At 36.4% G+C, this 16583-nt stretch overlaps 1 protein-coding gene across 3 annotated transcripts; it reads left to right on the top strand.

The window, feature by feature from the left end:
- The first annotated feature begins 1120 nt into the window (after positions 1-1120).
- On the top strand, positions 1121-16555 carry mtmr8 (myotubularin related protein 8). Of its 3 annotated transcripts, none has more exons than XM_007256401.4 (14): positions 1121-1497; positions 5152-5274; positions 5721-5883; positions 6306-6463; positions 6633-6761; positions 7055-7189; positions 7537-7669; positions 8808-8917; positions 9882-10007; positions 10288-10337; positions 11150-11350; positions 12272-12400; positions 12788-12914; positions 13472-16555. In XM_007256401.4, the coding sequence occupies exons 1-14, from the start codon at positions 1474-1476 to the stop codon at positions 13733-13735; spliced, it is 1872 nt and encodes a 623-aa protein (XP_007256463.2). In that variant the 5' UTR covers positions 1121-1473; the 3' UTR covers positions 13736-16555. The 3 variants fall into 3 exon arrangements, with proteins under 3 accessions (XP_007256463.2, XP_007256462.2, XP_049322780.1); XM_007256400.4 differs by having other exon boundaries at positions 1137-1497; positions 13469-16555; XM_049466823.1 differs by lacking the exons at positions 1121-1497; positions 5152-5274 and having other exon boundaries at positions 5767-5883; positions 6311-6463; positions 13469-16555.
- The last annotated feature ends 28 nt before the right edge of the window (positions 16556-16583 follow it).

Raw genomic sequence — 16583 nt, 5'->3', positions numbered from 1 at the left:
AGGAGGGTTTGCAGAATGTACAGAACCCAACTTCCAAAAAAATCCTGGATGTGTACTTTCAGATTAAATATTCCGCCATCTCTCATTCAGTTAAATGGTAGGGGTTAATGAATAGGCGGGGTTAAAAGTTGTACTGCAGCCAGCCACCAGAGGGCGTTAGAGGCGTAGTGGCTTCATTTTTCAACCCCCGTCGTGCTGTCCATGCGATCAGCAGCCGAATGGAGCTGCCCCACCATTTAAGGTGGAACGGATAATTCGGATGATACGCCAAACTCAGCTTCAAGGAAATGCAACCCAGAAGCCACAGGACACAATCCAGAATGTTCTCTTTTTATTCAACTAGTGTATGGTTAACATTACAGTTCTTTAACAAACAGTCATGAGCCAAACCATTAAAGAGCTGCATTAGTTAGTGAATGAGAAAGGGTGTTAGTAACTGAGTTAGGTAAACAGGGGATAGTGACTGAGTTATTTTATTAGGTGGTTAGTAACTGAGCTAGGTGAACAGGGGGTTAGTAACTTAGTAAGTTTAACATGGGGAGGGGGGGGGGGTAGTAACTAAGTTAGTTGAACAGGAGGTTAGTAACGGAGTTAATTAAACAGGGGGTTAACTGTTACTAGTAACTGAGTTAATTACACTGGGGGTTAACTGTTACTAGTAACACAGGGGGTTAGTAACTTAGTAAGTTTAACATGGGGGGGTAGTAACTAAGTTAGTTGAACAGGAGGTTAGTAACAGAGTTAATTAAACAGGGGTTAACTGTTACTAGTAACTGAGTTAATTACACTGGGGGTTAACTGTTACTAGTAACACAGGGGGTTAGTAACTGAGTTAATTAAACAGGGGGTTAGTAACGGAGTAAGGTAAACAGGAGGTTAGTTAGGTAAACAGAGGGTTAGTAACTGAGTTAGTTAAACATGGGGGTAGTAAATATGTTAGTTAAACAATGGGTTAACTGTTACTAGTAACTGAGTTAGTTAAACATGGGGTTAGTAACAGAGTTAATTAAACAGTGGGTTAACTGTTACTAGTAACTGAGTTAATTAAACAAGGGGTTAGTAACTGAGTTAATTAAACAAGGGGTTAGTAACTGAGATAGGTAAACAGGAGGTTAGTTAGGTAAACAGAGGGTTAGTAACTGAGTTAGTTAAACATGGGGGTAGTTAATACGTTAGTTAAACAATGGGTTAACTGTTACTAGTAACTGAGTTTGTTAAACATGGGGGTAGTAAATATGTTAGTTAAACAGGGGGTTAGTAAACAGGTGGTTGCTAGGCTATGCTTGGAGACGCTGAAGGCGGCGCGCGCGCTGAAGTCTCGCGGTGTTTCCTCGCGGGGTGTGAGCGGTCAGCTGACTGTAGTGTGAGAGTGGGAGAGTCGCTGCTGGTCAGTTCAGTGTGTTTCAGTGGAAATGAGGCTTAAAACAAGAACCAAAACTCCGTTATAAAGGTGGACCCTCACCTCCAGACCCCATGGAGCACATTATAACACCGAAGGTGAGATTTAAACCTAATTACCGAGAGCAGTAAACCCGCGGAGGATCAGAAAATACAGTTACTGATAGCAGGGCTGCTAACCCACATTAGCTTATAGGAGGGACTTCAGTCTGTGTGTGTTCACTCTTTACTGAACTAAACATCAGCTTATCACTGACGATAAACATAGAGAGAGAAAGAGAGAAAAGCAGGGCTAAGTGGAGAACAAGACGGAGATAGTAAAAATAAAAATAAAGAAGGAGCAAAAACAAATAACGTTACACTGGGATAGGTGAGAAAAAAACAAAAACAAAATAAGATTGAATAATTCTGGTAAACGTGATAGAAAGACAGACGGAGTGAGAGTGAAGCTGAGAGAAAGAAAGGGAGAGAGTAAAGTAGAGGAAGGAAATATAGAGAAGTGTACATTTTCTTAGGGGAAGAAATGTGAAGAAAATGATTTACATTTTTACTTAAGAGAGTTATTCTCATAAATTAATTAGGTGGCATGTGCATTTTTGGTTAACTAAGTAAATGTGAATTCATAAACATCTTTATCTTGTCTATTTTGCACATTTAGTTATTGTTGTTTTTGACAGTTTAGGATACAATTATTATTCTATTTGACATTTTTCATGTTGGATGGCTGCTAAACCTTAAAGTAAAAAGTAAAAAACCTTAAAAGTAAAATAATTATTAAGTACATTTTTAAATGTATAACTCACATGGTACATACTTTTTAATTACATACTTTTTAAAATTAAAATATGTACTTAAATACATACTAAATGTGTTATTTTGGACTTACCTTGTGCAAACTTAAGTATATTTTAGTTGTAATTAAGCTGTATTTGAACACAATCAAAGTATTAAATTGTTGTTTTTTTTGAGTGCGTTTTTCGCACAACTTTTGCAAACTTAAGCAGAATTACATGTATGTGTTTTTAAACACCTCTTAAATACACTTGAACTGCATAGGTAAAGTACTACTTTAAGTATTGTTGCACATTGCGTGGACACCCCTCATGCTACTGAAAAAAATACACTAAAGTGCGCTTCAAGCAGTATTTAATGCCACTGTATATATTTAATTAGTATTTTTATGAAATATATTCAATTGAAAATGTACTTGTAATATTCTATACCTAATTTGAACATACAATTAATGCTCTTAAGTATACTTCCTTTTCATAAGGGGAAATAATCAAATAATTATTACACATACACATATTATTACACAAGATAAGTGTGTTGAGTAAGTGTGTTTGTGTGTGTGTGAGAGAAACAGCTGTACACCTTTGGGCGGTTAATAATAAGTCATAGTTCCTCTTTTTCTCTGTCACACACTTTCTTTCAGCTTCTAATGTCACTCACTTGCACACAAAGACTACACTGTACACTATTAATGTCGTAAAATGATTATGGCATTTTTCTGCAAATGACTGGGAGTATCATTAATAATATTGCTATTGGGATGGTAGAAGAAACATATCATGCTTGTGTATAATATAAAACCAATGACCTCTTCTGCATATTCTGTTTAAACCATATGTTATAGATGGACAGGTTTGTGTTGATTACCTGTGAGAGTGCTGGAACCATATGTCCTATTCATAGCAGTGCAATTTTTATATGCCAGCAAAGGAGTCTATAGTCCAAGTTTACACCTGCATAATTTCTGCTGTGTGGGGATGTTTAATGACCCAGTCAGGAGTGACTTTACTAGTACTTTACTCAGTAAACTGTCACGCACATTAATAAGTAAACCATCACAGGCAGATTTGAAATGATCTCTGTCTATGGGTGGGTGATGTGTTTAAGGATGTGAAGTATTGCTGGTCAGCAGTGCTGCAGGATGTGAGCTTATAAAAGAGTGTTTTTCTCCTCGCACCAGCTTCCTGCCTGTAACAGATAAATTGCTGAGTTACAGAACAATATTTTGTCTAGTGATCCAGACTGACCATATTGGAGATGTTTATTGTATTTAAATATGATGTTACGTTTTCCAGAAGTTGCTACGTTTCAGATTCACTGAAATATAGACACTTTAAAAAGCGGATGCGGTCCAAATATTTGGTTGAAATGTATGATAAGGGGAAAATGGTGAACAACTAGAGATGATGGGCTTGGGTTTGAGTGTGGAGAGGAAAAGGAATGGATATTGAGGATGGGTATGGAAATGCTAATGGGATTAAGGGTATTAAGGGTGGACGTGGTAAGTGAATGGGCTTGTGAATGGGCTGATGATGAGTGTGAATGGGTAGGATATGTCATTGTGAACCTATGACTCTAGAAAGCATGGAAAGTGATTCAGGTAGTCAGATGACCTCATTCTTTTGGCACATAACATTGCTAAACATAGACCTGGCCAACTGCAGCAACCCAAGATTCACTTCAGCTGCCTCTCACACTGATGCACCCATCACTCTGGAACAGGGTAAAACTGGTCTCATCAGACGGCATGATCTTCTTTCATCACTCCAGAATCCAATCTTTATGTTTCATAGCAAATTGAAGCTGTTTTTGCTGGTTACTTTCACTGATAAGTGGTTATCTTAAGGCTAGGGAGCTATTTACTTCCAATCCATTGAGTTCCCTTCATATTGTGGAAATGAGTCTGGAAATGATCTTACTTTCACTATTAAACATATACCTAAATTCTAGTGTTAGTTTTCTATTATTTGACTTCACCAAACGTTAAAGTAATTGTCTTTCACGATCAATCTTTTTTTTTTCTCCGACCACGTTTCTTTCTCGAATGTTACCCCACTCTCCTTTTTCTTTTTAATAATGCATTGGACAGATCTTAACCTGATTTTAGTAGTTTCAGCAATCTTCTTAGATGTTTTTTCTGCTTGATGCATACAAATAATTTTACCCTTCTCAAATAGATTAACATCTTTTCCACAACCACAGGGTGAATCTTTTTACATGGTTATAACAAATGAGTAGCTACTTACTGCATCAGTATAAATGTTGATGGATATTGGGTGTGAAGTTGATACGAATGGCAGTAAGGCTGATGATAGGAAACCAAGAAATCCTACAAACTTCAAAGTGGACAGTTTAGTGTTTTCAGGATTAATAGTAAAAACAGTAAAATAATTGTAATATCTTCCCTGGTTGGCAATGTGTAGAAAACAGTGAAAATAAAGAAAATGGGTAGGATTTGGGAACTATTGTAAGTTTGGTGTGTGCACTGCAGGTCTCTTATCACTGCCCTTTCTTCTAAAAGTAAATACAGAGTGTAGGCATGTGATTTATAAAGTGTGTACTGTTAAATGTAGTTTAAAATAGAGCTGCCAGGATGTCCTGCTCATTGTGTTAGACCTCTACACTCATGCACACGCTCTCTGGACTATTCTCATACGATATATATAGGGATCTAGTCAGTTGAAAGGGGAGTTCCACCAATTTTAACAAACGTCCGGTATAATTCAGTGTTTGATTGGCGATAAACTTACTGACACTGATTTTTCTACTATGATAAAACCAGAACTCCGCATGACAACAAAAAAAATATGGCTTTTTTATTTACTGTTCAAACCCACAAGTGAACCGTATTTTAAAATTTTATACCTAAAAAGAATACAATGGTTGCAAATGTTGAGAAAAGTGAGATTAAAATTAATTTAATCTGGTTTCCACTGTTGTGTGTGTTTGTTTTGTCTGCAGGTGGAGTATGTGAAGCTGCTGGACAGATACACCTCAAAAAAGGCGGTTACTGGCACATTATACCTGACCGCCACCCACCTCATTTACGTAGAACCAGCCAACAACAACCGCAAGGAAACATGGGTAATGTGGTACTTATAAAAGCTGGTGTTGTCTTGTATGAACATGTTTTAAAAATTAGTTTAATGTACATTTTTGGAATGGTCATTCCAAAGCATTCCAAGTTGTAACTGTAACAGCTCTGCCAAGGTCAGATATCATACCAGATTCCAAATATTAGGTGTACTGTATGAATGCTTGTATGCATATAAATATATTTACCCTGTACGTGTAATTTTGACCCAGTGTTGATTTTAGATCCTTTTGAGAAAAAAAAAAAGTCTATAAAAGGTGTGTGTTTTCACCTATTCTGTGCCAAAAAAAAGTTAAAGGTACTTATGAATGCATGATTTGAATGTATCTTTAAACAGCACATTTGTAAGTAAAATTTTGTGTTTACTGTCAAACGTATGAATGTAACAATAAGCAGAGCTATGCAGTATCTAACTTTAGTGTGTGTGCGCGTGCAGGTTTTGCATCATCACATATCCGCCATAGAGAAACTTCCTCTGACAGCTTCCGGGTGTCCACTTCTGATTCACTGCAAAACCTTCCAGCTCCTCCACCTGTTGCTGCCCAGGGAGAGAGAAGCTCAGGAGGTGCATCAGTCTCTCCTGCGCCTGTCCCAACCAGGTACACACTTAAACACACACACACACACACACATACATACACATACACACACTTGTTTTATTGCACACAGGCTTTCACTGATTTTTTTTAAATATTATTTCAGTTGAATAATGCTAAACCGGTACTTAACCTTTACCCTAACCACAACCATATAAATTTAAAATTAACCTCCTAAACTTGTTTCTGACTTAATCTCAGTATCCCAAACTAGTCCTAACCTTAGCTTCAGAAATCTATGCTTGTACCTAACCTTAACCCTTAGAAGCTTAAATCTAAGCTACTCTTAGTTAACTAAACCTTAATATCAAAAACTCACAGGTTTGATTCTGATATTGGGAACAGAATGCTGAAATGTCCCTATTGAAAACGCACACACAAACACTAACACACAGGTTGGTGCTGACAGTGTTGTTGTGTCTCAGTGAAGGTGGAAGAGCTCTATGCGTTTCTCTATAACCCCAAACAAAGTGATGCTGAGCGTCTTGACGGATGGAGCCTCATTGACATAGTAACAGACTTCAACAGGATGGGTCTGCCCAATGAACTCTGGGATATCAGTCACATCAACAGCGAATATGAGGTATAACCAAGCAGATACACACACAAACACACTTTGAATAATTAAATATTTTGTTGGTTTAGTTTAACTCAGTCCAGTCAAAAACACTTATTACATGCTTCTATTTACTGCTCTCTCTTTCTCTTTCTCTCTCTCTCTCCCACTTTCCCCCTCTCCCACTCTCTCTCAGCTCTGTAGTACATATCCATCAGTGCTTGGTCTGCCCAAATCTGCCAGTGTTGCTACGGTAACGGGTAGCGCCAAGTTTAGGAGCCGTGGCCGACTGCCTGCTCTCTCCTACTACCACAAAGACACCAAGGTACACAAACCAACACCTACACCCACATGGAAGGCCTATCACTGTATAACTTATTCCAGCAATTATTGAGGCAAATTATAATATAAAATTGTGTAACCTATTTGAAGAGCTAAAAAAGGTGTAGTTACTAAGAATATTCAAATTTTGCAAATGGAATAAATGAAATGTTTACATTTCCTAAATAAATAAAATTTGGTTTGCTTTGGTTGGCTTTGGGTTTGTCTACGCCTGTAAGCTGTGAATAAGAAATGTTGTTGTGCCATCTACCTGTTTGTTTGTTGTTTTGTTGCTAGGCAGCCATCTGCCGCTGTAGCCAGCCGCTGTCAGGTTTGAGTTCACGGTGCATCGAAGATGAGCAAATGCTGCAGGCTATCAGTGAAGCCAACCCCAACTGCCCATTCATTTATGTAGTAGACACACGGCCTAAGGTACAGTATGCTACATTAAATTTAAATTTAATAAAACTAAATAAGAGATTCTTACTTCCCTACTTTTACCCCAAGTATAGGTGATAAGTCATGACATGTTTAGTGTTTAAAGTTTGCTTCTGTAGCTCTATGCTGGAGCTTTGAGGTTAATGGAGCTAACATGTAATGGAAGCTTATAAATTAGCATGGGACACACTCTCAGACATTAAAGTGCTCACTTTGGATTTAAATTCAATTTTAAATTCTCGTTCCACCTCATGTAACACGTGATGAAAATGTGATGAAATTGGGAATTAATACCTAAAAAAATAAACAATTTGGTATGTGTGGGGGTGTTTGTGTTTCAGCTGAATGCCATGGCTAATCGTGCGGCAGGTAAAGGCTATGAGAATGAGGGGAACTACTCCAACATCAGGTTTCAGTTCCAGGGCATTGAGAACATCCATGTAATGAGGAGCAGTCTACAAAAACTACTGGAGTGTAAGAACACGCACTCACACACATGCACATGCAGTTTCCTGTACAAACTTTGTGTGAAAATAACGTAGTGTGAATATTTCACTGTGAATGGACCACTAGATCACATTAATTTTAAACAGTTTTAGCTTTCATATAAATCTAAACACACAATTCATATTTAGATTAGATCTAGTCACAGCTTTTAAAAAGAGTGTGTAAGACTCTAAGGACCCTGACTGGCTCACTTTCACACTTGTGCACATACATACACACACACACACACACACAGTAGGTAAATACTGCTAAAGCTACATCCAAATCCAGCTCCACCCTTAGTTTTACATGCCTGTGCCTTTGTTGAGAAAGGTTCTACGTGGTGGGACTTTTGCTCCCGACAAAAGATACACATTTTCATATATGCAAATTACAATGCATAGACTCACACAGGCACACATACGTTCATTTTTCTGTGACGGTGAAGACCACCATTGATTTTGTTATGCTACACCTAATCCAAAAATCTAACTTTAAACCTAATCTTAAACAATTTCTTTACGCCTAAATCTCATCCTAAAATCATCCTATTCCCAGTTTCCTGTGTTTTTCAAAAGATCACTATGAAATGACTTTATTTCTGGGTTTATGTAATGCGTTTTACTTGTTCATTTACTCCTGTGTTGCATTTTAATACTATTCATCATTGCTCTTATTAACTGTTTCAGAAGAGGGGGCAGTATATGGGTATACGTTTAACATAGCAGAGAAGCAACAATAGCTGATTTTAAGCTTGTTTGCACTAAAAGGCCAAATACAGGCAATAAATTGTGACAAACACAACATGATGTAGCATGATATGTTTAACTCAGAAACCTGACAACTCTATATGTTACACTATTAAAATAAGACTTTAGACATCCCACGGGTTGTGTTGTCATATTACAGTTTAAAAGCACATTTTAACCTCAAACATAACCACAGACCTAAAAGTAGAATTTATATTGAAAATAGCTTAGACTTGAGGAAACTGTATTAGCTTTTGCTTTATTGTGTAAACTTTATTATATTTGCATATATTTGTATTTGCATATATTTGTATTATTTTCAATGTGTATGTGTTTGAGAGAGAGAGATTAACTATATATGTGTTTTGCTCTGTTAGTGTGTGCTCAGAAGTCTCCCTCTATGAGCGATTACCTAACAGGACTGGAAAACTCCGGCTGGCTAAGACACATTAAAGCTGTGATGGACGCAGGCGTCTTTCTGGCCAAGGTACTTTCACATATACAGTACCAGTCAAAAGTCTGGACACACCTCTTATCATTCACTCTGATTTTCCTACATTGTACATTTAATATGGAATTATTTTGTAAACAAAAATGTTAAACAAGCCAGAATATTTTATACTTTAAATTATTAATTTGAGCACCACATTAAGCTTTGATGACAGATTTGGGCTCTTGATATTTTAATCTCAGTGTCTTCATGAAGGAAAGACACCTGCAATAGTTTTCTTAAGGGGCTTTTCCTCCGGCATGGTGCCGGTGCTGGTGCCAAGTTTTCGAACTGTTCTTTATGTTTCCACCGCGAAATCACAGGTTTTGGGCCAGAGAAGGTCCACCGAGGAGAGCAGCACAAGTTTTAAAAGGAGCTCGGGTTCCGCCATGTTGTTTTCAAGTTTCCCCCTGACTTCTGTTTACGCCCACATTCACATACGTAGTGAGTGACTCCTTAAAGCAGTGGAAACACGGGCCATTTCTTAAAAGGTTCGCAGGAACCGGCTCCAGCACCAGCACTTTGTTGGTGGAAAAGAGGTCTCAGCGTCTTCAAGGAGTTCCTGGAGGTGCTAAACAATAGTTGCTGCTTTTCGTTCATGCTGTGAAGCTCCACTTCATCCCAAATCAACATAACCTCATCTCAGCTGGGTTTTGATCAGGGGGTTGTGGAGACCAAGCACTTTTTTGTTTACCCTTACCCCTTGTTTTGATGTCTTTAATGATAATATACAATGTTGAACATAAATAAAAATTTAATGAAAAGGTGTTTCCAAACTTTTGATTGTCATTGTCATTTTATATTAGTCATTACACAAAACCTTTTATCTAAATTTTTTTTTGCAGTCAAGCTTAAAAATTGTAAAATGCAACCCCAAATCAGAAAAGGTTGGGACCATAGGGACTGAATGCAAAGAAAGTGCATAATTATTTAAGCATTTATTGTTGTGTGTGTGTGTTAGGCAGTAGGTGATGAAGGTGCAAGTGTATTGGTACATTGTTCTGACGGCTGGGACCGGACTGCTCAGGTTTGCTCTCTTGCCTGCATCCTGTTGGATCCATACTACAGAACCATCAAAGGGCTCATGGTGAGTTTTCAAACACAGACACAAACATACGTCAATTTAAACGACCTACTTAATTCCAATAAATATACAGATGTTGCAAAATGGTCATGTAGAAATTAGTTGTGGCTTATTTGTTTATAAACAGACAGAGATATCATATACTCCCTCTTGGTACCTCACCCACCCCAATCATAGTTTTTAGTATCAGTGTTTATTGCAACATTGATAGTTGGTTTTGATCAGGGGGGACATCTGCAAATTTCCTACAAATTATATTGAATCTATGGTCTTGGTCTTTCAGGTGCTGATTGAAAAAGAGTGGATTTCTTTTGGACACAAGTTCAGTCACAGGTAAGAACAGTGTTCAAGATTAAGTAGTGTAAATGGGCCACTATATTCAATTGACTTTATTCCAGACTTTGGAATCTGTTGTTTTTTGTTTTTTTTTGTTACATCACACTTTTTATTGTACTTATGTTTTTTATTTATTTATTCTATATTCAGAAAAAAACAAACCTGAAAACTGCAGGCTTGTAAACACTATTTAAGAAATGTATTCATAAAAAGAAGATGAAAACAAAGATGTGAGTTATGATAGTTTTACTCACTATTGTATTAAAATAGAAAATCTGCTTAAAGATAAACATTACTTTTTCTTTTTTTGTGCTCTCTCTGTTTCTTAAAACTTCTCACAGCCAAACAATTCAGGTCTCTATTACAGATTTTTGTAGAAAATTCTTAGTTCACAACAACAATATACATTTCTGGAAACCACTTAAAATGATGAGTTTCTTTGATTTTAACAATTTGAAAAACTCTGGAATATAATCAAGAGGAAGATGGATGATCACAAGCCATCACACCAAGCTAAACTGCTTGAATGTTTGCACCAGGAGTGGCATAAAGTTATTCAAAAGCAGTGTGTAAGACTAGTGAAGGAGATCATGCCAAGATGCATGATAACTGTGATTATAAACCAGGGTTATTCCACCAAATATTGATTTCTGAACTCTTAAAACTTTGCATTATTTGAGGTCTGAAAGCTTTGCTTTTTTTTTTTTGCAGTTTTGTTATTTCAGCCCTGTCTCATCTTCTGCAAATAAATGCTGTAAATTACAATATTTTGATTTGGAATTTGAAAAGTGTCTTTGTGTGTCTTTCAGGTGTGGTCTCCTAGAAGGTGATCCTAAGGAGGTTTCCCCTGTTTTCACTCAGTTTGTGGAGTGTGTGTGGCAGCTATCAGAGCAGTTCCCGTGTGCCTTTCAATTTAATGAACGTTACCTGCTGACTATTCATGATCACGTCTATGCCTGTCAGTATGGAAACTTCATTGGAAACTGCCAGAAAGAGAGACAAGACATGAGGTGAGAACACACACACACACACACACACACACACACACACTCACACACTTGTTGACTGTATAATGATAATTTCTGTGACTGTAAGGCTTAAGAATAATTATTGAATTTAGGGGTACAAACACTTTTGTACCAATGTTGGTCTGTACAATGATTTAATCTCAATATACAGTATATAACAAAATAAATGTTTCAGTAAAGGTGATATGATTTTTTCAATATATATTACATATACAATTACATATGTCCACCAATGACTGTTATTTCAGTTTAATCTATTTCCACAGGACCCCGTGTGAGTTCAGTTGCTGCTTTTACATTTCCTTTTTCTCTATTAATAAAATGTTCCTCACTGAGGGTGCTGCATTTACATTTATGTAATGGCAATTTAACAATGCCAAACATTCATAGATGTTTATTCTGTCAGTGCCAGAAACCCTAGACCAAGAAACACATGAATACAAATAAAGGTCACACATAACTCACTATTTAATAATAGCTGATAAAATAATTGAATGATTGAGCTTATACTTGCTCTTACTCAGGAAAAAACACAGCACATACAACAAGAACCAGAGACAGAGATAAAAAACGTGGAGGTTCTAAAGAAATATCTGGTTAGATTCTACACACTGACCTGTTTTACTACTATGTTTTACTGTCTGAATATGCATACACATGATAACTTCTCTGAAGGCACATTTACACAAGTGTAAACACATTCAACCAGTCCAGTTTCTGTTCTAGTAGAGCTGAATACAACACATCTTTGGCAACATACTTATTTCAAGGCACTTAAATGCTGTATTAGCTTTGAAAAGTAGCATACATGTGCACAAATATTTAGTAAAACCTAATATAATATAAAAAAAATGTTTAAATTGTATTTTCATGCTAAACTGCGGCTTTAATGTCTTTTCACAGACTGAGGGAGAGGACGTTTTCTCTGTGGCCGTTTTTACTACAGTGTCAGGACGAGTTCCGCAACCCGCTGTACAAACGCTCCACACACAACAGCCTCCTCAGGCCCAGCACATTACCGCTGCACTTCAAGTATGAATACACACACACACACACACACACACACACACATGCTCAAATTCAAGTAGGTGCATACACAAGCATGCAAGCAATCTACTAACCCACCCCTAGTGTAATTACATTCACACACAGTTTTACTGCACACATACTCTACCACTGCATTTCAAATGCAAATATACACACACACACTATAAGCTAGTACTTATCTCTGCAATTCAAACATGAAAACACACACACATTTCTGCTGCAGTTCAAGTAGAGCATGACTCATCAGCAGTCTTTGAAACAACTGCAGCAGTTTAAGCCTCATTCATACAGCTGAGTGTTTATCTGTTTATCTGATCATTTCCTGCATCATATCTGTCTTTCTCTCTCTCTCTGCGTGCGTGCATTTAACAGATTTTGGTGTGGCATGTATAACCGCTATGATAAGGGAATGCAGCCTAAGCAGTCTGTTCTGGACACACTCCTCACACTCACTCTCAAACAGACACAGGAGGAGAGGACGATGACTGAACTACAAAGAGTAAGTTGCATTTTGTTTTTGTTGTTTTTTTTGTTCTTTTGTATATGTTTTCATCTTTAGATAATTGTTACTATGCTGTCCATAAATTATACACAAAGGTTTATATGTGTTGGCATGTCACATTTTGATATAAGTAAATAAACTGTATGTAACAAATACAAATACAAATGAGGTGGTTTGAATTACTAGCATACTGCTGCTTAAGAAATTGTTAACTAAGGATTGGTAATAATATTTAATATTAAATTACTTTTAATGTAAATTGTTTCCAAGTTTAAACGCGACAGTCTGAGCACATGGAAAAGTTATTTTAAAACAGGTTAATGTAAATGAAATGCTGTGTGAATTTCTGCATTTTAAATGTATATTGTTAATTTTTTTCCGTTTAAAAAAAGCTGTCAAAATATAGAGAGCAGTTACATCCACCAAACCTACCACATGGTACTGTTTTTAATTAAAAAAAAAAGCAATCATGGATCACTGCTGCATTAAATGAATGGTACATAATATTACGTTTTTTTCTGACATTGTTTCTCTTTAAATCAACAAATCAGCAGCTTGCTGTCGCTGATGGAGTCCTCCCACATCCAGACGAACCAATTGACTCTTCTTCAGATCACAATGGTTCACCTAAAGCCCTGCCCACAACTTCTTTGGACCAACCAAATGGAGACTGCGTGTCTTTGACAAATGGCGCTGGAGAAGAGGAGGAGTCGGCCAATCGGGAGGCGGAAGCGGAAGATGATCTTAGGGCTGCAAAGGACAAACCTGTTTCTATGGTAACCCAGATTCTCAAAGAGGAGGTGCAGGAATCCTCTTGAATCTCCATAGTAACAAAAACAGGTTTCGGACCAGAACTCAAAAGGGATTAAAAAAACAAACCCTGCCAAAATTCAGACCAACCCAACACACTTCTGAAGGGATTCCCAGGCCAATGTTGATATCGGAGAAAGTTTGTTTTCTGCCAAAGAACACCCTAAAACAAACAAACAATGTCATTTTAGTGTTTATATTTTTGCCTTTTTGAACGATGTAAATAGGATTCTGGTATCAGGGAAAGTGCAGCAGGGTTGCTGTAAGTGCTTCTTGTTGATATTATCAGAAATTTGAGAAAGGGAAGCTTTTATTTTTTTACTCTACAGAGTGCAAAAGCAAGGGCTTAACGATCAAACAGAATTGAACAGAATCTTGTAATGACTTAGAAAACTGCAAAAGACTGTTTACTGCCTTCATTCACTGCTTTACTGATAAAATCTGCTCATACCCTGTATAACATTTTTACAAATACCAAATTCAGGGGGCTGGAAAGTCTGATGTCAGCCAGCATAATTTTATATGTATATTTTAGATTTCAATTTACTTTAATATTGAATCACTGTTTACTGACCAATCTGGCTGCAAAAACATCATTTAAAACTTAAATAATCAACACAAACTATTAGAATTAAATGATATAAAGACTGGTGCAGCTGCGCACTGTAAACCCTCTGGTTTCTTACCAAGTGTTGGAGGAACAAGGATGTTTAAATAACTCCAACACACTATCAGTGTTTATTGAGTGTATTTTTGCAATTGAACTAGAAGCAAAAAAAACATCCACCCTTTTATGCTTAGCTGTTAGTTCCTTTACTGGCAGGGGTTAGAAAATTCACTACCATTAGTATTAACTATTAAATATCTGTTTTTCATACACCATAATGAATAGGATAAAATTTTATAAAAATAGGTACTTTTTGGTTGTCATGTGGCAACATTATTTGCCACTGCCACTTAACCAGTACCCTGAATAATAGACCATTTTCTTTATTCAGGATTGATAACCCATGTATGCCTCATAACTTGTATTACTAGTCAGTAACTGTGTGCAAAGCAGTGCAGACTGGCTAATAGTGGGATGCCAGGAAGTACTGGTGGTCCCAAACTGAGGTTAAAAAAACTTGTATTAGTATAATTTATTCATTATTCAAGAACACTGAAAGGGGTTAGGGTACTGAAAAGCTGTAAAATAACTAGACAGTGCAGTTCTTTGTGTTTTTACCCATTTAAAAAAAAATTAATGTAGTAAGGCACAAAATGCAAGATAGCATTTGTTGTCTTTTTTTACAGTAAAGTGTTGACACATCATGTAACACAGGGCATTTTCTTGTCAACACAGCATTTCCCACTCATTAAATGCAACTGTTGTCTTGCTGAACTTCATTTCTGGTTCTATTGTAGGGCCATGTTTACCAACTCCCTAGACTCCAGAGCTATTTTAAATGCACCAAAAATATACTAGACAGAGAGAACACAAACTAAAATAAAACAATTGTACTACACAAATTATACTCAGACCTCCAAGCCAGATTTTGATTTTGTTCTAAGCACTGGAGCAGAGCCACCAAGAGCCTATGTGGTTTGGTTGCTGTTAATTAGCACTTCTATTTTTTATATGCAAAGCTAAAAATTATCCAAAAAGGGGTAGTAATTCTACTGATGCTGCAGCCAAAAACAGTAAAACAAAATCCTGCCAGTAGTGATAAACATTTGGATTGTCAATTTTAGACCAAATATCAGGCCCTAATATCAGTTTGTTTTGAGCCATTGCTGTTTTTCTTATATGTTTTATTTTTTAAAGCTGCATTTTTTATTAATCATTTTTTAATACATATTTACTATGAAAGGGAAAATTAGTGTGTTATATTTTAAGCAATACATTTGCCAGATTACTTCTGATGTTTAAAAGTTGCACAAAAGGCTTGAGAGGGAAAACCCTGTATGTGATCACTCTATTTGCACTTTTTAATTATTACTGTTTGTTTATTCTCACATTTATTTTACAAAGGGAACAGCTGATAAATGCAATTAATCTCTTTACTGTATTTGAGCCAAAAGGAGAAAAAGGAATTTTAAAACTGCAATAAGCATCTTTATTAGTATAGGAGCCGCACCATGAGAGACTGTAACACACACCTCAGTTTATTTTACAATGCCTACATTTAGCATTTAAAGCCTGCCTAGTACTGAGTAGGTTCCCCTATTGCTAGCAATAGCCATAGCCAGCAATGTTATGCACTTGTCCTGTTAATGGTTAATGGAGTGTTTTGAGAATGCACTCAGTCCAAACAGTTGTTTATTTGACCAAAAAATATAAATTTTATATGATCAATAATTCCCGAAAGCATGTACAGAATGTTATTCACTGTAGGTGTAGTTGTTGGATGAGGCATGCCTTGCATATTTTGTAAACGAGGGGGTGGGGTTGGCTTTGAAAAAATGGAATTGATTAATTCGTTTTTAAAGCAATAGATGAAAAAAAAATGTGTTTAATTTCTGCTTATTTAGTTATTTTTTTTTCAGGTGATGTGTTTCGTTTTGAAATGCAAAAATTTATACTTTTATATTTTTTACTTCAATTGTTGTTTTTGTTTATTTACTCTTGGTATTGTCAGTTCGTATTTTAATACACTTTTCATATATTTTTATCAGATAATGTTTCTTGGCTTTAAAAATTCTTTTGGCATTTTTTTTATGTATGTCCATGTATTTCCAAGTTGCACACTGTTTAATTTGTTGGTTGCACTGTTTTTTTTAATGTTTTTATATTTGCATTCATTTGTTTTGTCATCGAATAAATTCAGCGTTTAAAAAAAGCATGAAAAGGGTGCATTTCTTTTAACAAAATAAAAG

Source organism: Astyanax mexicanus, chromosome 1, assembly GCF_023375975.1.
Source record: "Astyanax mexicanus isolate ESR-SI-001 chromosome 1, AstMex3_surface, whole genome shotgun sequence".
NCBI classification, from domain to species: Eukaryota; Metazoa; Chordata; class Actinopteri; order Characiformes; family Acestrorhamphidae; genus Astyanax; species Astyanax mexicanus.
This window is presented reverse-complemented; position numbering and strand designations above follow the sequence as displayed.

Excerpts from the sequence above, each read along its gene's own strand:
- mtmr8 (XM_007256400.4), top strand. The coding sequence starts at position 1,474 with ATGGAGCACATTATAACACCGAAG. Across the intron at positions 7,190-7,536 it reads TAGTAGACACACGGCCTAAG|CTGAATGCCATGGCTAATCG; the intron begins GTACAGTATGCT and ends TTTGTGTTTCAG. Across the intron at positions 8,918-9,881 it reads CAGGCGTCTTTCTGGCCAAG|GCAGTAGGTGATGAAGGTGC; the intron begins GTACTTTCACAT and ends TGTGTGTGTTAG.